Below are 22,814 nucleotides of genomic sequence, written 5' to 3'. Positions count from 1 at the left end.
AGGCAATAATCAACGTGAAAAACAGAGACAACGAATGCCCGAAGTGGGCTCTCAGAGCTGCTTTATTTCCTGCACCGAAAGGGAAGAACCCAAACAGACCAAGCAGCTATCCGGTTAACGACGGTATTAACTACGAAGGCATCGTTTTCCCAACACCGGTAAAACAGATAGACAAGCTTGAGGCACAAAACAAAAAACTCGCAATAACCTTATTTGGCTATAAAAACAATAATGTGTTCCCGCTCAGGCTTAGCGACAGGAGAGAAGAAAAAAATGTGAAGCAGGTAAACCTGATATTAATTGAGTCAGGGGAAGTACAACACTATTATTGTGTAAACCGGGTGAGCGCTCTGCTGTTTGATAAGGCATTGAACAATAAAACTCACTATTGCTTGATGTGCTTGTCGCGTTTCACAAAAGCTAACTTGCTCGAGGACCACAAAAAATATTGCAACGGTGTGAACGGCAGGCCGACAAGGATCGAGATGCCTGTGGAGGGGAAAAACACCCTTTCCTTCCAAAATCATCACAAACAGATGAACATGCCCTACGTGATTTATGCGGACTTTGAGGCTCTAGTCAGAAAGATTCCAGGCTGCGAACGTGGGCCAGAGAGAGAGCAAAAAAGCTACACAGAGAAAACCTAAAGGCATAAGGCATGTGGGTATTCTTACATGGTTGTGAGAAGCGACGGTGAAGTTTCAGGGTCAAAGGTTTACAGGGGGGAAAACGCGGTGGGAACGTTTCTAAGTGACATTCTGCAGGAAGAGGTGAAAATAAGAGAGTTTGGCCGCACCAAAGCCGATTGTGATGACGAATGAAGACTGGGAAAAATTCAAAAAAGGAACAGATTGCCACATTTGTAACAAAAGTCTGATAAAAGACGAATTCTTAGATTCTTTGCCCGTTTGGAACATTGAAGAAGCCGGTGAAGAAGGCAGTGAAAAATGCAGTTATTGGGGCCAAGGCCACAAAAAATGTTTTTACATAGCACAGAAAGAACAGCAGCGGGGGGTTCAAAGACAAAAAAGACCAATTGGAAGCAAGATCACAGGAAAATTGTAAGTACTGCGGAAACCCTTTACTTCAGAAAAACTTCAGAGACGCAGTAAAGGACCATTGCCACATAACAGGCAGGTACCGCGGAGCCGCGCACAGCGAATGCAATAAGAAATTGCGAATAAATCCCAAGACGGACCAAATACCAGTTGTATTCCACAACTTTAGGGGCTACGACGCACACCATTTAATGCAAGCGATGTCGCAGCTGCAGAAAGAGGTGAAATACGTCGCAAACAACATGGAGAAATACATCACATTTTCAGTCGGAGGTCTGCGTTTCATCGACAGCTTGAACTTTTTGCAAGGAAGCCTTGATTCACTTGTAAGCGCAGCACCGAAGGAGACATTGAAAATAACATCAACGATTTCAAAAGGCAGCGACCTGCTTTACGAAAGAGGGATCTACCCTTACGAGTACATGGACTCATGGGGGAGATTTAGCGAGACAAGGCTTCCGGACAAAGAGAAGTTTTACAGCAAGCTGAACGACGAGCACATAACAGACGAAGAGTACGCGCACGCGCAGGCTGTCTGGGAGGCTTTCGAATGCAAAACGCTGGGCGATTATCACGATCTTTACGTGAAAACGGATGTCGCAGTTTTGGCGGATGTTTTTGAGAACCTCCGAAACCTATGCCAAAAGCAGTACGGGTTAGATCCGGCGCATTATTTCACGTCGCCAGGCCTCTCCTGGGACGCGCTCTTGAAAAAGATAGGGGTCGAGCTTGCTTATTCACAGACCTTGAAATGCATCTCTTCGTGGAAAGGGGAATGCGGGGCGGAATCTCCATGGTAAGCAAGAGATACGCAAAGGCAAACAACCCGCTAGTACCAGACTATGACCCGAGCAAGCCCAAAAAATTCATCATGTATCTCGACGCAAACAATCTTTACGGATGGGCAATGAGCAAGCCCCTCCCGAAAAGAGATTTCAAATGGAAACGTGTCATGCCCACAGAGGAGCAGATCCTTAAGAAAAAAGAAAACGCAAAGAATGGTTGGATTCTTGAAGTCGATCTTGAATATCCTGCAGAACTGCATGAGGAACACAACGGCTATCCCCTGGCGCCGGAGAAAAAGGCCGTGAAAAAGGAGTGGATGTCGGCCTACCAAAAGAGGTTGATGGAAGACCTGGAGCTGAAACCCCCGGACAGCAAGAAGCTGCTGCTGATGCTTGAGGACAAAAAGAACTATGTCGTGCATTACAGGAACTTGCAGTTTTATCTGAAGCAGGGGATGAAGCTGAAGCGCGTGCACAGGGTGTTGGAGTTCGAACAAGAATGCTGCATGGAGCCGTACATCCGGATGAACACAGAATTCAGGGAAAACGCAAAGAGCGACTTTGAAAAGAACTTTTACAAGCTCATGAATAACTCAGTTTTCGGTAAAACCATGGAAAACCTGCGTAACCGTGTTGACATAAAAATAGTACGCACCAATGAGACGAAAAAAATAAGGAAATTGGTTGCCAGCCCTTTGTTCTCAAGGCACGTTTTCTTTTCAAACGACCTGGTCGGAATAGACATGCGAAAAAGCAAGCTGCTTCACAACAAGACAGTCTACACGGGGATGACGATCCTTGACAACAGCAAGATCCTGATGTACGACTTCTTTTACAACGAACTAAAAAAGCAATACGGCTCAAGGTGCGAGCTCTTGTACACAGACACCGACAGCCTCCTGCTTGAGATTGAAACGGATGACGTCTACAAAGACATCGAAACGAACAAATATCTGTATGAAACGAGCGACTACCCGAAGGAGCATCAACTCCACTCAAACACCAACAAAAAGGTCTTGGGCAAAATGAAAGACGAATGTGCCGGAACCCCCATAGCAGCGTGTGTGTGTCTGAGTCCGAAAATGTACTCTATCTTGAAGGCGGACGAAAAAAATATCAAAAAAGCAAAGGGCGCGAAAAAGAACTTTGTCAGGAAACAAATAATGCATGAACAGTGCAAGGAAACGCTTTTCAGTGCGAAGCAGCAATGGCATGGAATGAACATTCTTCGAAGCGAGAGGCATGAGATCTACGGCATGCATCTAAACAAAATTTCGCTTTCGCCATATGATTCAAAGCGATGGATAGGTGACGATGGTATCCATACAAAAGCTTACGGGTACACCAGCATGCACATATTGCCTGAATTAACGGATGATGAACTTAGAGAGTTAGAAGCCGAAATTTCAAAGTTGCTCTGGGGGTAATTGTGTGTTTGGAGGGACAACGAGCAGTTACTCACGCACGAAGCCGCGCTTGGGACCGTCGCGCAAATAGTAGAGAACAGGTTGATCCGGTTTGGTGAAAGATCTTTCAATGCTGTAAACTTTCAAAGACCAGATTGGATCTGTGGCGCTTTTTACACCGCCTTCGAGCTCTCCGGGTTGATAGAGATAACGAACTTGGACAAGGGAGGGGAGTATTTTTTTCGCCTTTTCCAACAGGCCTTGAATAAGGTGTCGATGGCCTTGCATAAACAGCTCTTTCGTTGATGGCAACGGGGGGTTTCTTGCCGATAAGGCTTGTTACCTCGTTGTTCAGGAAGTCTTTTGACCCAGGCAGTGGACCGCTGGCCCTCAGGGAGTCGCATTTCCACGGCGTACTGGTGGCCGAACAAGCGCTCAGCCAGGGTGCGGTTGAAACGTTCAACAATGGCCTGGTCACGGTGAATGTGAACGCGCCCGCGCCGGATATATGTTTTGTGCTTTTCCATCTCTTCTGTGACTGCGCCCATGAATTCGCGCCCGGTGTCAACCTACAGCATTTGAGGCCATTTGAGAGGCGAGCGCTTATAAATCTTCTGAAAGACCTGGGCGACCTCATCAGAATTTTTCGAAGTCAAGGGTTCGGCCTCTTTGTAGCGGCTGGCCACGTCGACAACGGTCAGCGCGTATTTGAAAACTTTGCGCCCGCGGGGCAGTTTGTAGTGCGGCAGAAAAAGAAGGTCCGCCTGGTGGACCGCGTTGGGTGTGGGAACGTCGAATTTCGGCCGAGGAATTCGTCTCGGCGCGTGGAGGAATATCTGCCAGAGCGCTTGCTTGATCAGCCACCTTTTTGCGGTTTCTTCAGGTACCTTGGCGGCCTCGGCTAATTTTTTGATCGCAGCGATACCTTTCCAGTAACCCCCGGGGCCGTAGTATATCTTTGCGAGTTTGTCGTCCATAGTGTTACTATGAGTAAGGAGTTAAAAAAAGTTTAAAGGAACCGGAAGGCTGCGTAGCCTAGAGCGAGCGCCCCGGCTCCCACGAATATGATGTTCACCGTTTTTCTGCTGCTCGTTTGGCTGATAGAATTCTGAGAACTTGGGCTCTTTGGGGGTATCATTGGTTCGTCAGGATGCGCCTGGTTGTAGAGTTTGAAGGCATAGTCAGTGTTGGTGAAGTTCTGCTTGGCCTCCGCCTTTATTTCAGCGTTAGTCGCTATCCAGTCGATAGGTTTGGTGCGGTCACGCGTGTATTTGGCGTACGCCGCTTGATAGGCCTCGAGAGCTTTGTCGTGGCGCTTTTTTTCTTCAAGTGCAGCTTTGTCGCCCCCGCCAAGCGCCCTCGCCAGATAATTGCCTCCGATAAAAGCCGTGGCGTTCAACACAACCCCACCAACCATAATCGCGATACTTGCCATGGTGCTATATAGCGGAAGCTTGGGATCAGAAGTAAATTTCTCTTTTGAAACCTTTTTTGCGACCCAGCCGATGCCGGCGGCTAAGCCAGTGAGAGTAGCAGCCTCAGTGATTGTCTTAACAAGCTTGTTGTCGGACATAGTAGCGTATGATAGTATAAACAAAAGTTTAAAACAAAAATTAATCTGTCTTTTCTTCTTCTTCTTCTTCTTCTTCTTCTTCTTCTTCTGCGTGGTTGTCATACACTGTGTACTTCATAAGTTCGTAGACTGTATCAAAAACCTTTTTGTTGAAGTCGAACCATAGCATACCCATGCCAAAAATGGCTGAGAAAGAGATAAGAATTTGGGGAACGTCAACTTTCTTCATGGTAAATATATTTAAGGCGGAAATATTTAATTCATATTTAATCCATTTGTCTTAAAACTCTTGGCTGTGTCGCGCGAGCGGGTTCTGGCTCAACACACGTGGGCTCAGGCGCTTTTTTGCCCAATACGGCCTTGAGCTCTTCAGGTTTGTAATAAATCCCGACCAGTGAAACGACAATGCTGGCAACAGCAAGCCATTGGGTGGTGCTGAGGCTGCTATTTTTTCCCCCGCCTTCTGTAGTCGGGGCTGGCTCAGGGGCCGCTGTGGTGGCTTTCGCCTTGTTGTTTGCGATATAAGCTTCAGCTGCTTTTTTCTGTTGTTTCCGGGCCAGCCACGTTCTTTCAGCAACCATTTTGCCAGCAGCCACACGCTTGGGATTTTTTGCGCGCTGCGTGGTGGCAGTTGCAATTGTCGCTTGCTGTGTGACATCGCCCTGAGAATGCGCCGTGACGGCAGGTGCGCTCTCGGATTGTTCGGTAGACATTCTGAAACAAATGTGTATGCTAAGCAAATGAAGAAAATGCTTAGAAATTACTCATTCTGCAATTCCTCAGCAGTTGTTGAGGATCGCTGTGGAATTTCTTCCAATTTTGCTTCGTCCTTTCTCTCCAAATGCGAGTTAAAATCAGTATGTTTTGTGGTGATCAGCGCCGCGTTGGCCGCAGCAAGAAACCTGCCGCACTTCAAAGCAAGGTTGCCGGCCAGATTGGAGAGCTCTTTGTTTAAGATGTAGTCGTTTCTGAGTTCTTTTTGATAAGCGTCGATGTCTTTGATGTTAACGGTCATTCCGACCGCTTTGGTTACAAGAAAAATGAAGCTGTCGATCAAGCTTTCTGTTGTCTTTGAGCCCACGTATGTCTCGTAGCGTTTGGTGTATTTCTCGACATCTTTGTCGCTCAGGCGCTTCACCTGCTCGTGGGTTAACTGCACTCCGATAGCCTCTTTGGCTTTTCCTGTAGATACCAGCACGGTCAGCTGCTCACGAAGAGCAGGAACATCAGGTCCTGGGGCGGTTTAGTCTGGCACTATACCACCGGCTGGCCCACTCGACGGCTCGGCTTCCAGTAGGTTCATAACTTCTGCAAACGCAGTCTCTTCTTCAGCCATAGTGCAACAATATACACAACTTTCATTTTTTTATTCAAAATAACTTTACCCCGAAGGGGTGGCGAAGCGATAACACAAGATAAGAGAACTTTAGCAGTCCGGCCTGCCTGACACTTCTTTTCTGGAAGATAACCCTTTGCTCGGTGATTTCATACATCCCGATGACAAACCGGCCACGCTTGAAAGGGCAAACGAAAAAATCAGAAAATGGTTCCCGAAGGTAGACTTCAAAAAATTGGGCCCAATTGGTTTCAGCAAAAAAGGTAATGAATCTGAGATCGTTTCATTTGGCCCCAGGGGGGTGAGTCCAAAATTTTCAAGATTGGCGACGAAGGGTTACAAAAAACTTTCACAGACGCCAAAAAGCAGCTCTGGGGCCAAGAGCTGAAGACATGATAGATAAAGACCGCGCCACCATCAGAGAACAACGCCAAAGTTTAAGAGAGGCAGAGATCCAACTACAACAGGCGGAAACACTCTCTTCGCAAAGAGAAGAAGAAAAGAAAGAAGTGGAAGTTCTGAGACGTAAAATCGAGCAAACTAATGCTCAGATTGATACCATTCAGGATAAACAAGGTTCGAATCTTGAAAGTGAAGCAGAGCTGCGTTATGGCGCGTTTTCAGGGTCAAAATTAAAAACTAACTTTTCCACCTTTCCTTACCTGCTAAGTAAAATGTCTGTCATTTCCTGTCTTTGAAATTAGACAGTACGCATCTCTTTTGACCTCCGAAACAATACATTCCGCGTTTCCTGAATACTAAAATCATAACATCCGGCATATTTTGACCTTTGAACAAAATTCTCTGCGTTTCCTGACTTCTCTCGAATTTTAAGTCCGGCATGTTCTGACTTTCAATGTAATTAGTTACCAAATACCGTACTACTTAGTTTAAACATCTCAACTAAACATCCCATGCCGGCACCTGACAAGCCATTTAGTTCATAATGAAATCTCGCTGCTGAGCCGACATTCTGATTTACAAAATTTGCAAATGCGCGTTTTATGACCTCTCGATTCTACCAGGCGTCTCTTCCGCGTAGGCGTGGATCCTACAATAATACACATGACATGACATGACATGACCACGGATCCGGTTAACAGCTTCAGATTCTGAGCGATGTTCATTATACAATTCTCTTCAAACAACATTTTATACATTTTAGGCCTAGCAGAATAAGACATTGATTCAATTGCAAAAGAGGGAAATTTTTTTAAGGTTGTCTCGTTGCCATGGAGACGGAAATGGTCAATGAGACCACAACTGAAATAAAAGTCACTGAAAATAAGGCCTTTCACTTCCTAATTTTAAAAAATAACAACTGCAATATACGTTTTCAAAAGGTTCAATCATGTGTAGATCACTCTAGCACTGGCTTGGATTAACTATTCAGCTAATGAGTTATAAAGAGCTCCCTTAACGAGTCTTCTTTGTCCTGATATCTTCCATTCTGAAGCCATACCAGTACCAAACACATTGGAGACTTGTCCTTTTCGCGTCAGTCAAGCATCATTTTCACTTAAATGTAAACAAAGACTCGTGTTTAATTTCAGACAAAAATAACAGCTAAGTTATTAAAGCATTTAGCGGTTGCCATGACAACCACAAACAGTTACTCGATACATTAAAAAGAGTACATCGTTCGAAACTAAACCTTACCAATGTAAGAGTATGTATAAGGAAAGTTATTTCATATTTTTCCTATGGTTATGAGGTTCTTACCTTTCCCTTTCTTCATCGTCATTGTCGTCAACGAATAAAACATCGTCGTCATCATCTGGCCTGTTTGTGCAATCTTGAAGCCGGCACATTCAGTACATTTCAGCCCATTGACAATACAGGAGTACGATGGAAGTTTGCAGGACCTACTGCACTGGCAAGATAGTAGTTCTAGAACAGCTTGCGGAGCTGGCTGACCACCCATCCAGTCTACGACTAGCTTGTCGTCCTCACTACACCAGCCAAATCTCACTGGTGATGGGATGGCTGGGCATCTTTGTAAACTTCGTCTCCAGACAGCAGCCTGGTAGTTTGCTCGTAGCGAGTGTTTGTGCAGCGTATCATTGCAGGGTGGCAGCTGGTTGGAATCAACGTCTCCTCTCTTCAAACAGAACAGTCGATATCGCAACTCATTGATGTCGCTTTACCCAGGGTTGCTGCAGTACATGGCACATATAAATTTCTGAAGACTATGGTACAGGTGATCAGACATATTCCAGAACATACCCAAATGCTGGAACATCTCTTGAAATTCAGCATTTTGCTTTACAATTCGATAATCTTCGACCTTTCTCCGTCCGGCAAAAGCACTAACAGTGTCGCACCCTGTGAATGCATGAAAGCCCGGCAGTGATCTGCATACACTTGCTCCAACCCTCTCAACTACTCTTGAGATATCGATGTACTTGACTCTGGTCTGTGAACCACTTTTAATGAATACGGAAGAAGGAATAAAGCTCTTGAAGGCCAAAAGAAGTACCAACACATCAGTGTCTTCTGATACTATGACGACCGAAGCAAACCTCGATTTAGCTGCATGGGCTGCATGTAAGAGGATTCGGGTGTCAGCCTCATGTTGGGTTGATTCGAGCTCACTGATAGGTTGCATTATTCCAGACAATAATTGATAACATGTTTCGCCACACGTGACAACCAGAGTCTTTCCTGATAGCTTCTTTGTGTACTTTTCTTTCTTCCACTCGCTGGTTACAAACACTATGAAAGCTTGTTTGTTCTTTGAGCTACACAGGAATCTTCTCCACTGTTTAACCTTGTGTTCGGCTTGAATATTGCGGTATTCGCTTCCTAAACCGTCACCCCTGTTCTCTCTTTCGGCGTTCTTTATGGATTCCTCTCTGTAATCATCGAAGACGACATCAATCCTGTCACTTGTTCCACCTTCGTTTAGAATTCTGCAAAGAAGAGTTTCAGCAATTGCCGCAAATGTCTTCTTATCACCTTTCAAACACTGGACAAGAGCCATCCCATCTATTACACATGCTGAGGGTTGGGGAATGGCATCTGCTGCTTCGACATTTTTATGCAGTTCTTTAGCCAAGGACGCTTTGTTCGTCTTACGCATCAAGCCATCTGCGGTAGCTAATGACCAAGGGAGTGGTCCGAGAGGATGGGATAACACTTCTCTCATCTGTAAGTCTCTGCTCTCTGCGATGACAATCATTTGAGCAAACAGTCTTCTGTCGGCCTTGATGATCACTTCTTGGTTCTTACCAGCTTTAACTGATACCTTCTTGTTCAAGTGAGTAAAAGTCTTCAGCTTAGCTTTCGTGATTGAATCATGGAACTTGACTTTGGGTGGATTAGACTGAAGTCGTTGCTCTCGGAATGCTTTGTAGGCTTCCTCTCCTTTATCTTTAGCTTGTAGCAAGTCGTGCTCTACATCAGGAGTGGCAACGTTTCCTGTGGAAAGACAGACGAGGTCTTGAAGGTCAGGGATGAAAGGGTTGAGCCAAGTGTTTTGACGAATTGACACTATGAATTGAACATCAGCTTCATCTCTTTGTATTCTTGTTGGTTGTAGATCTTTGTGTTGGGAACAAGAACTACTGATGTGCAATATATCTTTGAGTTGCCTCAGGAAGGTGCTCCGGTATTCAGCGACCAGGTAGAATTTGCTTACTGCATTAGGCCTTAGACTGAAACCTTTAGTTCCTCCTGACGTTTGAGTGTCTTTGTTGACAGTCTTCTCGCACGTCTGATCAACAGGTATTCTCCCAAAAGGGTTGTCTTCGCCAATCTGAACAGAAAATCCTGCGGATCGCAAGTATTCCAGGGTGTCCGGATGCTCTGCTGGTAGATGGGACATTTCATGCAGATATGCTGAAAGGTACATGGCGTAGTTAAGGTTATCATATGCGAAACACCACGGGACAATTTCACTGATATATGAAAGATGAAGATCCCAATCTCCCTCCCGAGATCCTCTTAACAGACTAAGTAATATTTCCACCATGTCAACATCAGACATCCAGAACTTCGATAGCTTCCCATTATCATGTCGGAGATAGCTCGTATACAAGCAGAACAGTTGCGATACTTCTTCAAATGAGGGACTCTCCACTGTATCTTTCAATTCTTGTTCACATGTGTTATCACAGAGCGCTTTCAGTCCTTTTTAAAAACGCATCAACAAAAGGCTTCTTCTCTTTATGATGTTCCTCAATCCAAGAGTTAAATCCCATCCATGCTAGCCTGTTAAGAGCTTCATACATGAGCTTGTGAAATCGTACGGCGCGATTAAGCACTCGTTTCGTTTTCGTTGTCGCTTGTTATCTTCTGCATTGCTAATTTCTAGAGTTCTTCGTTTTGCTCCTTAAATGTTCAAAAAGAGGTAAAGTAAGGACAGTCAATTTAATATTGTTATTTTTTCTAGAAAAAATTGTTACACGCTTTAAAATGTTTGAAAGGCAGTTGGATTCAGAATTAATTAACACGGTGCATCAACTGTGGTGATATATACAAAGACTGAGCGACAGTAATATTTTACGTAATTTGTGGTTCAAATTATCACAAGACAACCATCAAAATGCTGATTGTTTAGTTATGTAGCTACTTGTTATAGCTTTTATTGAGTTTTAAGCACATACCGGCTTACAAACGATGAAAATTAATGATTAAGGTAACACAGTGCTGGGCTGTTGAGTCCATGTAGATCTCGAAGGACTGTAAGTTTTATATAATTTGAGGTTCAAAATATCACTATATTGTCATAAAAATGCTTATTGTTTAGTTATACAGCTAATATTTTGTATATATTGTTGATTCTAATCAGATCTCTACTTAAAGATTATCGAAATCAGTGAATAAGTCAAACGTACTTACCTGCCATGAAGGTCGCCATCTTGAATTTCCCCATAATGCATTGCAACATTTGAAGTAATTCATAACTTACTATTTAAAAAGGTAAATTGAAATTTGGTTCTTAAAAAATGATTTGTGTTCTTTCTTGTTGTATTTATATGTGTGAAGACTATTTTTGATCCAGCTTAATATTTTTAATATGATTTTTGAAAACAAGCCTCGTTTTCATGTAGAAGCGAATTTTGGTGATATTTCAGCCAATAAAATATACAAGAAAGCTACTCTTTAGGGGTTGCTATCATAACATCTTGTAATCACCCCCAACTTAGCTTCAAATTTGTCACATTCTCAGCTAGTCCCTCTGAGTCGTACATCTGAGAGGGTCTGGCCCATGGACTAATGTGATCAGGGTTTTCAAATTTAGGCCTCACGGAATGGTTTGCAGTACATCAGCAGGAAAAAATTTATGACATGCGCAGTTGAACCGTTTCTCGGAAACACTTGCTCCAGTCAAATTATTGTAAACTTTTTGGCTGAATATCGTCTTCCGACGCGAAGTTTTTGGCCCATAGACGTGCAAAGAAGGAAGAATGGGACACGACTGAAAGTTCTACCGTTTTAATTTTTTCTCTTTCGTCGCGTAAGTGGCAGAAATACGTATTTTTTTACTTTTTTGCCGTCCTCAGCGGGCAGAGGCGGTGATATCGAAAAACCGAAACGGTGAAATTGGAGATTTGCCTTCTAGTTTCCTGGATAATGAAGGTCTGGAGGCCTAGACTGATCTTGAAGTTATTTCAACTTTTTCCCCGCGCGCCCAAGATATTGTAGTGAAATAGATATTGAATGCACTAAGCGCACGAAGACAGCTTGGGAGATGTTAAATTCGAGGCTTCGAGAGGTGAGTTCACGCTCCATTCTTTCAGGTAAATGCAAATAGTTACCCCCTGCTAGTATTGATTAGTAAGCCACAACAACTGTTTGGTGTTCCAGTAATGATTTTTTTCCAGCATAATAGGCACTTTCATTTTTAATGTTCTGAATAAAGGTGGTCTTGTTTAGACATCCCGCTGTTGATAACATTTTCATATTTTGGGAGGGAATAAAATTATTCAGTCTGTTGTGCGTTTTATCAGTTACATCAGGTTTTAATAAACACTGCTCTGCTTTACATTCCACTATATTAGGCTACTTTCGATTCCTTTCTACCTTGTTTTTTCTCTCATGCAACATGGTACCTCATGTACATTAGTACACTGCTTTATGTTATTTTATCTTATACAAGCTACACTCTTGTGTAATTTTAAGCAAACTTTACGTTAAAAATTACCAATACTTACATTTTTACTGTGAAAATTATGCGGCTTACTTATCATGCTAGTTTTAAACAACTGCCCCATATGAATGATAATGAAAAACAATTATGTATGTTCAAATCCATTGTAAACTGCCGACTGTACAACTTTACAGCAATCATGCATTATAATCACTCAGAAGTATTTTTATATTCACATTCACTGTAAACTGCTGACTGTACAACTCTACAGTAATCATGCATTACATTATAATCACTCAGAAGTATTTTGATATTTATGATCACTATTATTTACACTGCAACAATTTGTATTTTACAAATGGGTAAGACTCCCCACAAACTAATTACTTTATCTGAATCTCAGATAGAACATAGTTGAAGCGCATTTATTTAGTATGAAATTGTTACAATTGAAAATAATCTTTTTGTGAAAGTACCTTTTTAGAAAGAGCCACCCCATATTTGACTTTCATTCTTCTTGTATAGGAAACTGGGTGGTATGCATGTCCAAGGTGGATGGAAGATCAATGTTCAAAGACTGTACAATGTTTGGCAGGTTTTGTACGAAGAACTGGCATTCTCTTGGTAAGTCATGTGTTGAAAGTTCCTGTCCATAACCCCATACCTCAGTAGCTGCAAGTTGCATCAGAGATGGAACCTTTCCAGCTGTTCTGAATTCTGTAATGACAGTTGGCCGGAATGACCTCTGGTTTTCCAATTGTGATGTGCCTTTGGTGGAAGCTTTCCACTGCAGTTCAAGTTTGCGGCCTTCAGCTTTGAGGGACTGGATCATGCTTGAGGTGTTGCTATTTAGTTTCCTTGCTTCCCAAGCTTTGGGATATACATCTTTTGCAGTCAGTGGCCCATGGTTTTCACATTTTCGGATCATATTTAACTTCTTTCTTGCCTCTTGCAAAAGGTCTGAGGTCAGCATGTTTGCATATGCCTTCATTCTCTCTTCATGTACTTCTCTTGCTGCTTTAGTGGTGCGGTTGTTGTTTTTTCCACTGTGAAGTATGTTCTCAACAAATGTTATCGAGGCTTGTTTTGACAGCTCTGACATGTTGTTTTGAAGATAAAGTTGTGAAAGGTTGAACTGCCTTTCAGCAATTACATTGTTCACAGGAATACTGAAAATGTGTTTGGCATAGAACTCGAAAAGGTGGGGGTTAGCTTCTTTACTGATGAGACTACTCTGTGGTGATGTTGCAACTCTTTTGATATCATTCAGTAGTTTTGGTTCCTTCAAGTTCCAGATTTCTGCCCATTTAACTAAGCCAGTTCTGTCCTTACAAACCAATGTGTGAAGATTTTGTCCGTGGACATAGAAATTTTGCACTGACCTGCTTTCTTTTTCTCTTTCAGTTGGCAGCATGACAGGAATTTAAAGAGCCTTCAAAACAGAATACCAGAAAGAACTTTGGTATCTTGGATCAGCTCCAATTCCAAATAACTTGGGGAAGGACAACCACTCTGATCCATGGTCTTTAACAACTTTAAGTGCTTCTTGCAACATTGGCCTCTGCACTTCCTGACGAAAGTGGTTGATGGCTGCAGGATCCTTCAGTGACATCTTCATCTGCTGCTCAGTTAAAGGAAAATATGCTGATGGAGACATCAACATTTTACTTAATGTTTCATGATGTTTAAGGACAGTTGCTGGCCATAATCGTGCCAGGTATCCACTGGAGAAGCCAAGTTCTTGATCTGTTGCTTGTGATGCATTGAGAGATGGAATAAGAAACTTGTCAAGAAACTCGTACAAAAACTTAATTTCCACTTGAATCATTGGACAGGAGCTCAACTTGATAACATTCTGCCACACTGTGTAGTGGCTGTCTGACTTTGGCATTCTTTCCAGGACACTCTCTCCAAGTTGTAGACAGGCTTTACCATACTTCAAGTGCCATTGAAGTGTCTCATAGTAGTATGTCCACCTCGTGTCAATAAAGGACTGGGGAAGGGGTGGCTCTTTACTTAAGATTCCTAGTGATACATACATTGATTTGTACTGACTTGGGCGTTCATGATGAAGCCAAGATACCTTATAAAGTAGTTGCAATACATGGTTGTTATTCATGTCACCCTTGGCCCCAAACCCAGCTTGGCACATCCTTCTTAACATAATGTTCAGGACGTGGGGGTAACATCCAACAAAGAACATGTCCTTTTCAAAAACCCTTGAATTATTTGCTATTAAACCATTAGCCTTCCCCTTCTGGGTTGAGGCATTATCCCCAACCAAACCTGAAACATTAGTTATGCCATATTCATCATGAACAACATGATATTCTACATTAGACTGGTGTTTTCCTGACCCACTCGCTGTCAAACTGTTACCAAGGACATATGCCCTGGGTTCATTGATCTCTGGGCACCAGGTGTGGACACCTACAATGTGCCGCTCTTCGCCACCTTTGTTGGAGTCATCACTCCATACATGGAAATCATATTGGCTACTTGCAAATCTTTTGCGTAATATCAGTTTATCGGCCTCCCCTAATAGGATATTCCAGTCTGCCAGTGTGGATGGCGAGACAACAACATTTGTTGGGGGGCTACAGTTGAATAAAATACTGAAAATTAGATGTAATGCAATGGGTGTCTTTTGGCTAGAAAGCAAACATGCATGCTGTAAATATCTCATGCAGGCCATAAACATGACTGTTCTACGATTTGTTCCATTTTTGCCATGAGAAAATGTGTCCACAAGGGAATACCTAGGTTTCTTTACATTTTCATCATTTTCCTTTAATTGTCTTTTCAGCTTTGTGGAAGCAGATTTTGTCCCTCGTAGTTTGTTACCGACTTGTTTCGTTTTCAATTCAGTAGACTTCAAAGTTCTTTCACGCTTCTTTGCTTCACTTTGTAACTTCAAGACATCTTTCCTTAGGTCATTGTTAATTCTTCTCAAGAATACTGTAAATATGAAAATGTCATAATTAAAAACTGTTCCTTACTATGATAAATAGGGCCTTACAAGTTTTACTTGTATTTTGTTTTTTTTAAACAATAAATTTAAGGATAGAAAAACTAAAGTATACAGTGTACTTGTGTGGATTTCTGAAAGTTACTGTTTCCTCGGCGGTCCGCTTATATCGAGTCGAGATGTTGACTTGCGAATTTACAAAACGAAAGGCAGACAAACCCTTTGGGGAAAAATTGCATTCTCACAAAATTTACGACTAGACTAAAATTTGTCGGTCGCTTTTGGTTAAAAGGCTGTTAACATGAACCTACGAAAGTACCTGAAGTACTGGCGTAATACACGAAAGCCGGCCGGCCACAGAAAATTAAAAATAACCTAAATATCTATCTAATTTTGAACATTTTGCAATGGTTCGAGCAAGCAGACTTTTTTAAAAGAGCATTTAGCTGCGATTCAAATCTTGTTTACTGCGTACCCAGCTATGAAGGAGCCCTTTTTTTGCGAAGCGGTGATATCCAGTCCAGAGTATGTTATTAAATTTTTGTCTGCTTCGGAACTCGGTGTCCAACTCGATCGCCAAAATCGCCGCTTCAAGTTTGGTATTTTGACACAGCCGTGTCCTATGTGACCATACCATTTAGTTTGCTTCATTTTACAAACTTTTTAAAACTATTTTCGTTTTAAGTATTCCTTGACCCCTTGTAGTAGTAATATATTATTACGTTAAATAAGTTTGAGTTTAAAAAATTTAGTGACAACATCGAAACTCGCATTAATTGACATCGCCACGAATTTTTAATGTATTTGTGGGAAAGCGGCTTTTACTGGTAATTCAGAAGCTTTAAGAAACACTTTTTAGGAGATTTATAGACGGCTTGATGACTACTTGAGCAGACACTTACCTATACTTCGTCGTAGAGTTTGTATTGTCCTCTTCAGGCCGGCACTTTCACACTGTAGGCGTTTACAGTCTCGCTCGAGTTTGCCGATTTTTTTCTCGCTCGACAGGTTTTTCAATTCTACTCGGACACTGCTTGCAGCTATTTTTTTCACGTTTTCATCGGTAATTTCTTTCTTATTCTTTACTGACGGTTGATTTAACCGGGAAAAATGACTGCCGTGAACTCTTTTTCGTCCCATCTGCTCGACATTTTGTTGCAATTTTAAAATAATTTGCTTGAGTGAGCTTGAATGTAAACATTAGCGAGTTGAGCCCGCGTATCCCTACGAACAGCAGTTTCCCAAAAAAAAGTACTCTGCGCATGTCACAAAAAATTGGGCATCAGTGGTCCAAGGGGTAGGATACCGTTCCGTGAGGCCTAAAATTGAAATAAAGTAGCAGGAGGAAATCATGAAGTAGGCGACACACTCTAGGGTCATGATAAAGGAGGCCACACGTGTAGAGGAGTGCCGGAATGGCTTACCTCCTCCTGCACGGGGGGAGGGGGGGGGGGGGGGGAGGAAAATGGGGTGAAGACCGTGGAAAATTTGAAAATCTATTTGTCTTGAGAAGCATTTTGATGACTGAAAAGTGATTTTGTTGGAGGCTACTGTACACTTTATTTTAACAAGGGTTTATTAAAAATTCCTTGAGGGGAGTCCATATTCTACCACTGCTTGTTGGAAAAGGCCAAGAACAGTAGCTGCGGTATTCTTTGTTCCAGCCCTAAGATATACAGGAAATCTTGTGTATCCATCAACTCCACCATGCACTACAATCTTCCATCTGAAACTATAAAATACATGAGTCCATACTTTGCTGTCCTTTCATGGATTCTGTCCTCACTACCAACAACTAGTCTCCTTCGTAGTCGTTTTTTGGGTATCACGCAACGCTTCTTTGGAGAGAGCGTTGCGTGATATCCCCCCACCCCCCCCCCCCCCGCAAAAAAAAACCGGCTGGAAAGGAGACTAACCAACAACCACCTGTATTAGAAACTAGGCACAATAAATCTGAATAAATTTTATTTATAATCAATTACGAATAAGGTTCACCTGATCAATTTATGACTCCCGTCTATGTGCCATAGTGCAAGTGGCCCACTAACACAATACACAGCTCTTGGTGTAAGGAATAGCCATCTCATTGGAAGTCCCTCCGGATCCGTTCTTTGCATGCATTCTCGGGCTCTCAGCTGGGGCACATTTATATTGCGCAACACTAGCTGCGATTGGACCCTCCGATATCCCGCATTTGGAAAATCCCTAGGAAAGGATCTTACCATGTTATCAAGGTCATCATCACTAATGGTTGTCGTCCTGTCGGTAATGGAGATATTGTACTCCCGCATACATCTTTTTATGGTACTCTCACTCACACCAAGGGCTCTGGGCATGTCGGGATAGTTGATTTCATAATCGGCAAGATATTGCAGCTGCTCCCGTGGAATCTCGAACCTAGGACGCCCAACCGTTCTAGGCTAGTTTGCTACTGCTGGGGAGGAATGATACCAATTCCGCTCTACCTCCGACAACATTCGCGTCACAGTGGCGAGTGAGGGTCGAACTGTATCAAACACCTGCATGTTGTCAGCAAGTCGAAGCAAATGGCGAGAAATTTGTTCCAATCGGAACAGATCGTAATCAGCTACATCTTCACTAACTGTGTCCTGTTGAAGTCTCCTTACAAGGTCGAATGATGTATGGCGAAGACTGCTCAAGAATTGCTCTTGTGCCGTCGACTCCATTCATAAATCCCCGGGAAAACCCCCGGTCCTGGCACTAGGTTTGCATCAGGGGATCCAGGCTTGCGCGGAAAAGACGCCTGGTAGAATCGAGAGGTCATAAAACGCGCATTTGCAAATTTTGCAAATCAGAATGTCGGCTCAGCAGCGAGATTTCATTATGAACTAAATGGCTTGTCAGGTGCCGGCATGGGATGTTTAGTTGAGATGTTTAAACTAAGTAGTACGGTATTTGGTAACTAATTACATTGAAAGTCAGAACATGCCGGACTTAAAATTCGAGAGAAGTCAGGAAACGCAGAGAATTTTGTTCAAAGGTCAAAATATGCCGGATGTTATGATTTTAGTATTCAGGAAACGCGGAATGTATTGTTTCGGAGGTCAAAAGAGATGCGTACTGTCTAATTTCAAAGACAGGAAATGACAGACATTTCACTTAGCAGGTAAGGAAAGGTGGAAAAGTTAGTTTTTAATTTTGACCCTGAAAACGCGCCATACTGCGTAGGCTGAAACAGCTGAAAAAGAACTATCAAACCGATCTTGAAAACAGGAAAAAAAGAATTGGACTCGCTTACAAAACAAGCGAGAAACAGAGAAAAAGAACAAGCCAAGGTTGACAGACTCAGGGCCAGCCTCGCAGCAAAAGAAAGTGAAACAAACGACATGGAAGAAAGGCTGAACAGCACAAAGCCTTTGGATGATCTAAAAGAGCAGGAAAGCGAGCTGCAGCGCCAAAACGAGGACGATCAGGCGATCATCCAAGATGAGAATGCCTCGCCCTCCGACATAGAAGCGGCAAGAGAGAGAGTGGAAGAAAGAAACGAGGAGCTCGCGCGTTTGCAAACTCAGATTGCGGAAAGGGAAAAGGCGCGGCCTCTCTCGGAAAGGGTCAAAGAGATCTTCAAAAAATACGGCGTGACGGTCACTGCTATTCTTCTCGCCGCGGTGGTCACAATTGGGGCTGTCGTCGGTTCAATCACAAACGCTTTGAAAGCCACCGGCAAAGCTTTGGGGAAAGGCCTAAAAGATATTGGCGCGAAACTTGCTTCTCTTCTGCCCGGGCTGATTGGATCGATTGCGAATTTTCTATTCAAAGCTGCGGGCCAAGTCGTCGGGTTTCTGGCCGAGCATACCTGGCTACTTATTCTTGCCGCGGTGGCCTTTTTGTTCGAAAAGTATGTTAAGAAGCGGCGTTGACTTTACCGCCAGGCCATGAACAGCAAAGCCGATAATCCTACTACATCGACAATTACCGATGTTTTGTTTATTTCGTGTTGCGGTGTTTTATCTGGAGCCTTGGGCTCTATTTTTTGCGCCGTTGGCTGTGCTTGCTGAGTTTCGGTTGAAGCTGATTTCCTTGATTCGGCTGTTGCGGTTTTGTGTATCGGGTTGGAAGGATGGCTGTTGGGAGGGTTAATTTTTGACGGGCCGCCTGCCATTAGTTTGAGCGCAGCTTTTTTGTCTCCTGGTTTACCTCGTTGTGGACCCCTAGTTTCATCCTGGAGACCGCCTGTTTCAACTTGTTGTTATAACCGACCGTGCTTTCGGTGTTTATTATCATTTGCGCGGGCATAAGCCACGCCATGGGGGCTACAGCAAGATTTATCCTAACCTTCGCTTGATCCACCGCGAACTGGTACCTTTGCACGCTCTCGGCCAGGTCGGGCTGTCTGATTGCGTTTTCCATCAGTACCAGGAACTCGCTTTGGGCTGCTTTTGCTCGGCCACCAGAGCCCAGAATGCTACTTCTCACGTTGACTTGCGATCCCAGAATGCAATAAACGAAAGCCTCGATTGACTGGTTGATTCTCGACAACCCCGCCTGCGTCAAACCAGATGCTGTGTTTGGCACGAACCAGTCCGCTTGAGTATTGCCAGAAGCACCCGGCTCGATGTAATAAATCAGGTCTCCTTGAATAGCTTTCCCACCTTCATCACTGAATTTGTTCCATCCTGGGTATTGATAGTCGGTTTTCGCCGCGCCGGACGCGTAAACGTAAACCGTTCCTAGCCCGTGGTTTGCCCCGTGTGTGAAGCGAAAATCACTCGAGGGGTCTATACCGAACTCGTTGCATAGCCTCTTGTACGAAGCAACGTCATAATGATTATTGAATTGGTTGAAAGACGGATCTCCGGGCAACGCGCTCATGCTCTGAATACCCCCTAGCTGGTACGAAATGCGCCTGACCGTGAAATACACGTGGAAGGTGTAAAAAGCTCTTATTTGCGGGGGGAGATTTATTCCGTTGTCAAAGATTTCGCGAGAAATTCCACACCCTTGTGTCGCGCAGAAAACCGCGAAGTTGAGCTGTTGCGGCCAATATTTCATGTCAGGCCCTCCTAACCAGTGTTTTGATTCGGCTCCAGAAGTATGCCTGAGTTTGGTTTTTTGAAATATTTCTCTGAATTTTGTCGTGAAATATTGCCCAGGCGGGACGTAAATTTTGATTTCGGCGTTGAATATTTTCTTAAAGCTTGGCGCTTTTCTGTCGAAAGGTTCCGCAGGGATGGGTAAAGAAGCTTTTGAACCAAGTGGCGACAATTGATAAGGAAAACCACCGCTGTCTCCCAACCCGAGCGCTAGTTTCATTTCCGCACTCCAATACCGCCTGTCTGAACCGAAGACGCTTTGTAACGAGCCTTCCCTTTATTTGAAAAACACCTCTGCGGTTGCGTTATTTTTCTCGTCGATGCTTTCTTGTGAAACGAACCGGCTTTTTTCCGCTTTTGGAAAGTGGTTTAAAAAATTTGTCCACGCCTTTTCCTTTGCGATTGCCGCTTTTTTCAAAAACTCAGGATCTCCCCACATATTCGCCATTGTATTTGAACACAATTATGTTTGTTAAATATAAAAATGGTTGTTCTCACTATTGTCACACACGAGAACGGAGAGACTATCTATTTTGAGAACCCGATACCGAAAGTACATTTCATGAAACTCATATCTTGTAGTTTATTCAACAGCTGGGACACTTTGAAAAACGAAGGTTCAGCCTCCTTGGGAGACAAAGACAAAGATAAAGTTTTATCAATTAGTAAATTACTCCCAGGGCATTACAATTTAGAAAGCTTGGCAAAAGAAATAGACGGTCTGTTCGGCAAATATGGCTATAAAGAGTTGAAAACAGAAATAAATCAACCTGTTGGCCAGCTTGTAATAAAAAATTTTGGGACAAAACCGATTGAACTTGATCGCGATTTAGCCAATTTGCTTGGTATTGGGCGAAAGTTGAAGCCTATAACTATAACTTTCGTAAAACGGCTTACATCTCCAACGACATATTTTATTCATTGTGATTTGATCGACAAAGAAAAGAATCTGTTCAATAGCAAAAAGTCAGATGTCTTAGCCCTGTTTGATGTGAAAGGGAAGCCTTTTGAAAAGGTAAGCTACCATTGTTCTCCGCAACAGGTTTTGCGTGACTGCTCTACAGACAAGTTTATAAATAGCATCACTATTAGCGTCAAAGATGAAAATGGCGAACTCTTTGATTTCAAGGGCTTCCCGCTTCTTTTTGAATTAGAGTTAAATTAAATTTCTTTCTATATACACAATGTCTTCAGCAAATCTGTTACCTCCAAGCGCGCCGCCTGCCGAGATTGAAAGAAGAATCTATCCTAACCTTCCCGAAACGACAAATGCCGAGAATTTCCGGCTAACTGAAATAAGTAAAATTGAAAAAGAAATATCTGTTGAGGATGAGCATTACAGGCTTGTGTTGAAAAAATATAAAAAAGCCCGGAAAGCGCTTCACTATTCCGTGGTTGGCCTTGGCGCCGTCACGGCAGCTCTGTCTTCTGGGGCTGTTGCAACATCACTCACTGGTGTTGGAATTGTTATCGGCGCGCCTGTTGCCGCGATAGCAGCTTTATCTGGCGCAGCTTCCACTGGCCTGTCCGTTGTCAACAAGAAGCTTGAACGCAACGTTAATAAGCACTCGAGAATCCATTCTCTAGCTATTGCAAAACATGACTCGATAAACAGCTCTGTCTCACAAGCTCTGAATGATAATCGTGTTTCTGACACGGAGTTTCAACTGATCACACGTGAAATGCAGAAATATCGCCAACTTAAAGAGACTTTACGCTCAAACTTTGCGCAAAAACAAACAAATTCTCGCCAGCCAGATCTTGAAAAAATAAAAAACCAGATTCGGCAAGAGTTAAGAAAAAAACTTGCGGAGTCCAGCACAAATTTGAACTAAATTTTGAGCGAAAAAACATAAAATTCTCTCTAAGTCTTATAAAAAACAGATGATTGTGTTACACCGCGTTACCTTCACACGTGACGTTGCGTGACAGGCCACACAAAAGGGTAAAAACCCTGTCGGGGGGTGCTCGTTGGCTGTTCTCGCCTAGCCCCGGCTAGGACTTTCCCGCCGCTGACAAGGCGGCTGTCGACTCCCATTTTACCTCTGGGAACGAGGTTTGAGATCTCGAGGGACCTCTGAGCACCCCCCAGTCTCCACTGAGCCGGGGCGAGTTCACCCGGGGTTATCGCCGTGGACGGCCTCACCCCATACCCCTGACAAGCCTCTGTACGTGCTGTATTAGGAATCAGAGGGGGCCAACCTCACATCCAAAAGCACCTTCATTTGCTTGCTAATTACAAGAAAAATGCTGCAAGCTTTATATATTGATCCATATGCCTCTCCTATCACTTGTGGTGTAGCTTCTCTGTCCTTTGCCTAAATTTCGCAGTATTTTCACACATACACATGCGCTTTTGGGCGGCGAGATGATGTCATTCTTGCTATAATTAGAGATTGGGTGAATAAATTATATCCCAACAGTACTTCTGAAGGCCAAAATGATTGTGCTTTTCCACGCGATTTGCTTTATTTTCACAGAACTTTCTACATCCGTTTGGCAGAAAGAGGCCAGACAGATAACATATCAAGTCGTTGAAG

General features: G+C 43.3%; 2 protein-coding genes and 4 pseudogenes across 2 annotated transcripts; 2 read left to right on the top strand and 4 right to left on the bottom strand.

Annotated features, from left to right (window-relative positions):
- The first annotated feature begins 1,258 nt into the window (after positions 1–1,258).
- LOC149095861 (uncharacterized) lies at positions 1,259–1,858 on the top strand. The gene has a single exon (XM_089281413.1). The coding sequence runs from the start codon at positions 1,259–1,261 to the stop codon at positions 1,856–1,858; it is 600 nt and encodes a 199-aa protein (XP_089137539.1).
- A 4,507-nt stretch (positions 1,859–6,365) lies between these two features.
- LOC110064418 (uncharacterized) lies at positions 6,366–19,101 on the top strand (annotated as a pseudogene).
- LOC149095860 (uncharacterized) lies at positions 7,161–9,567 on the bottom strand (annotated as a pseudogene).
- LOC149095859 (uncharacterized) lies at positions 12,097–15,247 on the bottom strand (annotated as a pseudogene).
- Positions 17,113–18,386, bottom strand: LOC149095858 (uncharacterized; annotated as a pseudogene).
- Positions 19,102–19,295: 194 nt separating the features above from the next.
- Positions 19,296–20,336, bottom strand: LOC149095857 (uncharacterized). The gene has a single exon (XM_089281723.1). It carries the CDS (start codon positions 20,231–20,233, stop codon positions 19,343–19,345), a length of 891 nt encoding a protein of 296 aa, XP_089137849.1. The 5' UTR covers positions 20,234–20,336; the 3' UTR covers positions 19,296–19,342.
- Positions 20,337–22,814: the final 2,478 nt, after the last annotated feature.

Source organism: Orbicella faveolata, unplaced genomic scaffold, assembly GCF_042242905.1.
Source record: "Orbicella faveolata isolate gen_17 unplaced genomic scaffold, um_ofav_v1 contig_48, whole genome shotgun sequence".
NCBI lineage: Eukaryota > Metazoa > Cnidaria > Anthozoa > Scleractinia > Merulinidae > Orbicella > Orbicella faveolata.
Note: the sequence above shows the minus strand (reverse complement) of the source record. Positions and strands in the feature narration are given on the sequence as shown.

What these genes read in the sequence shown, in the direction of transcription:
- LOC149095861 (XM_089281413.1), top strand. Translation starts at nt 1,259, where the DNA reads ATGTCGCAGCTGCAGAAAGAGGTGAAATACGTCGCAAACAACATGGAG.
- LOC149095857 (XM_089281723.1), bottom strand. Translation starts at nt 20,233, where the DNA reads ATGAAATATTGGCCGCAACAGCTCAACTTCGCGGTTTTCTGCGCGACA.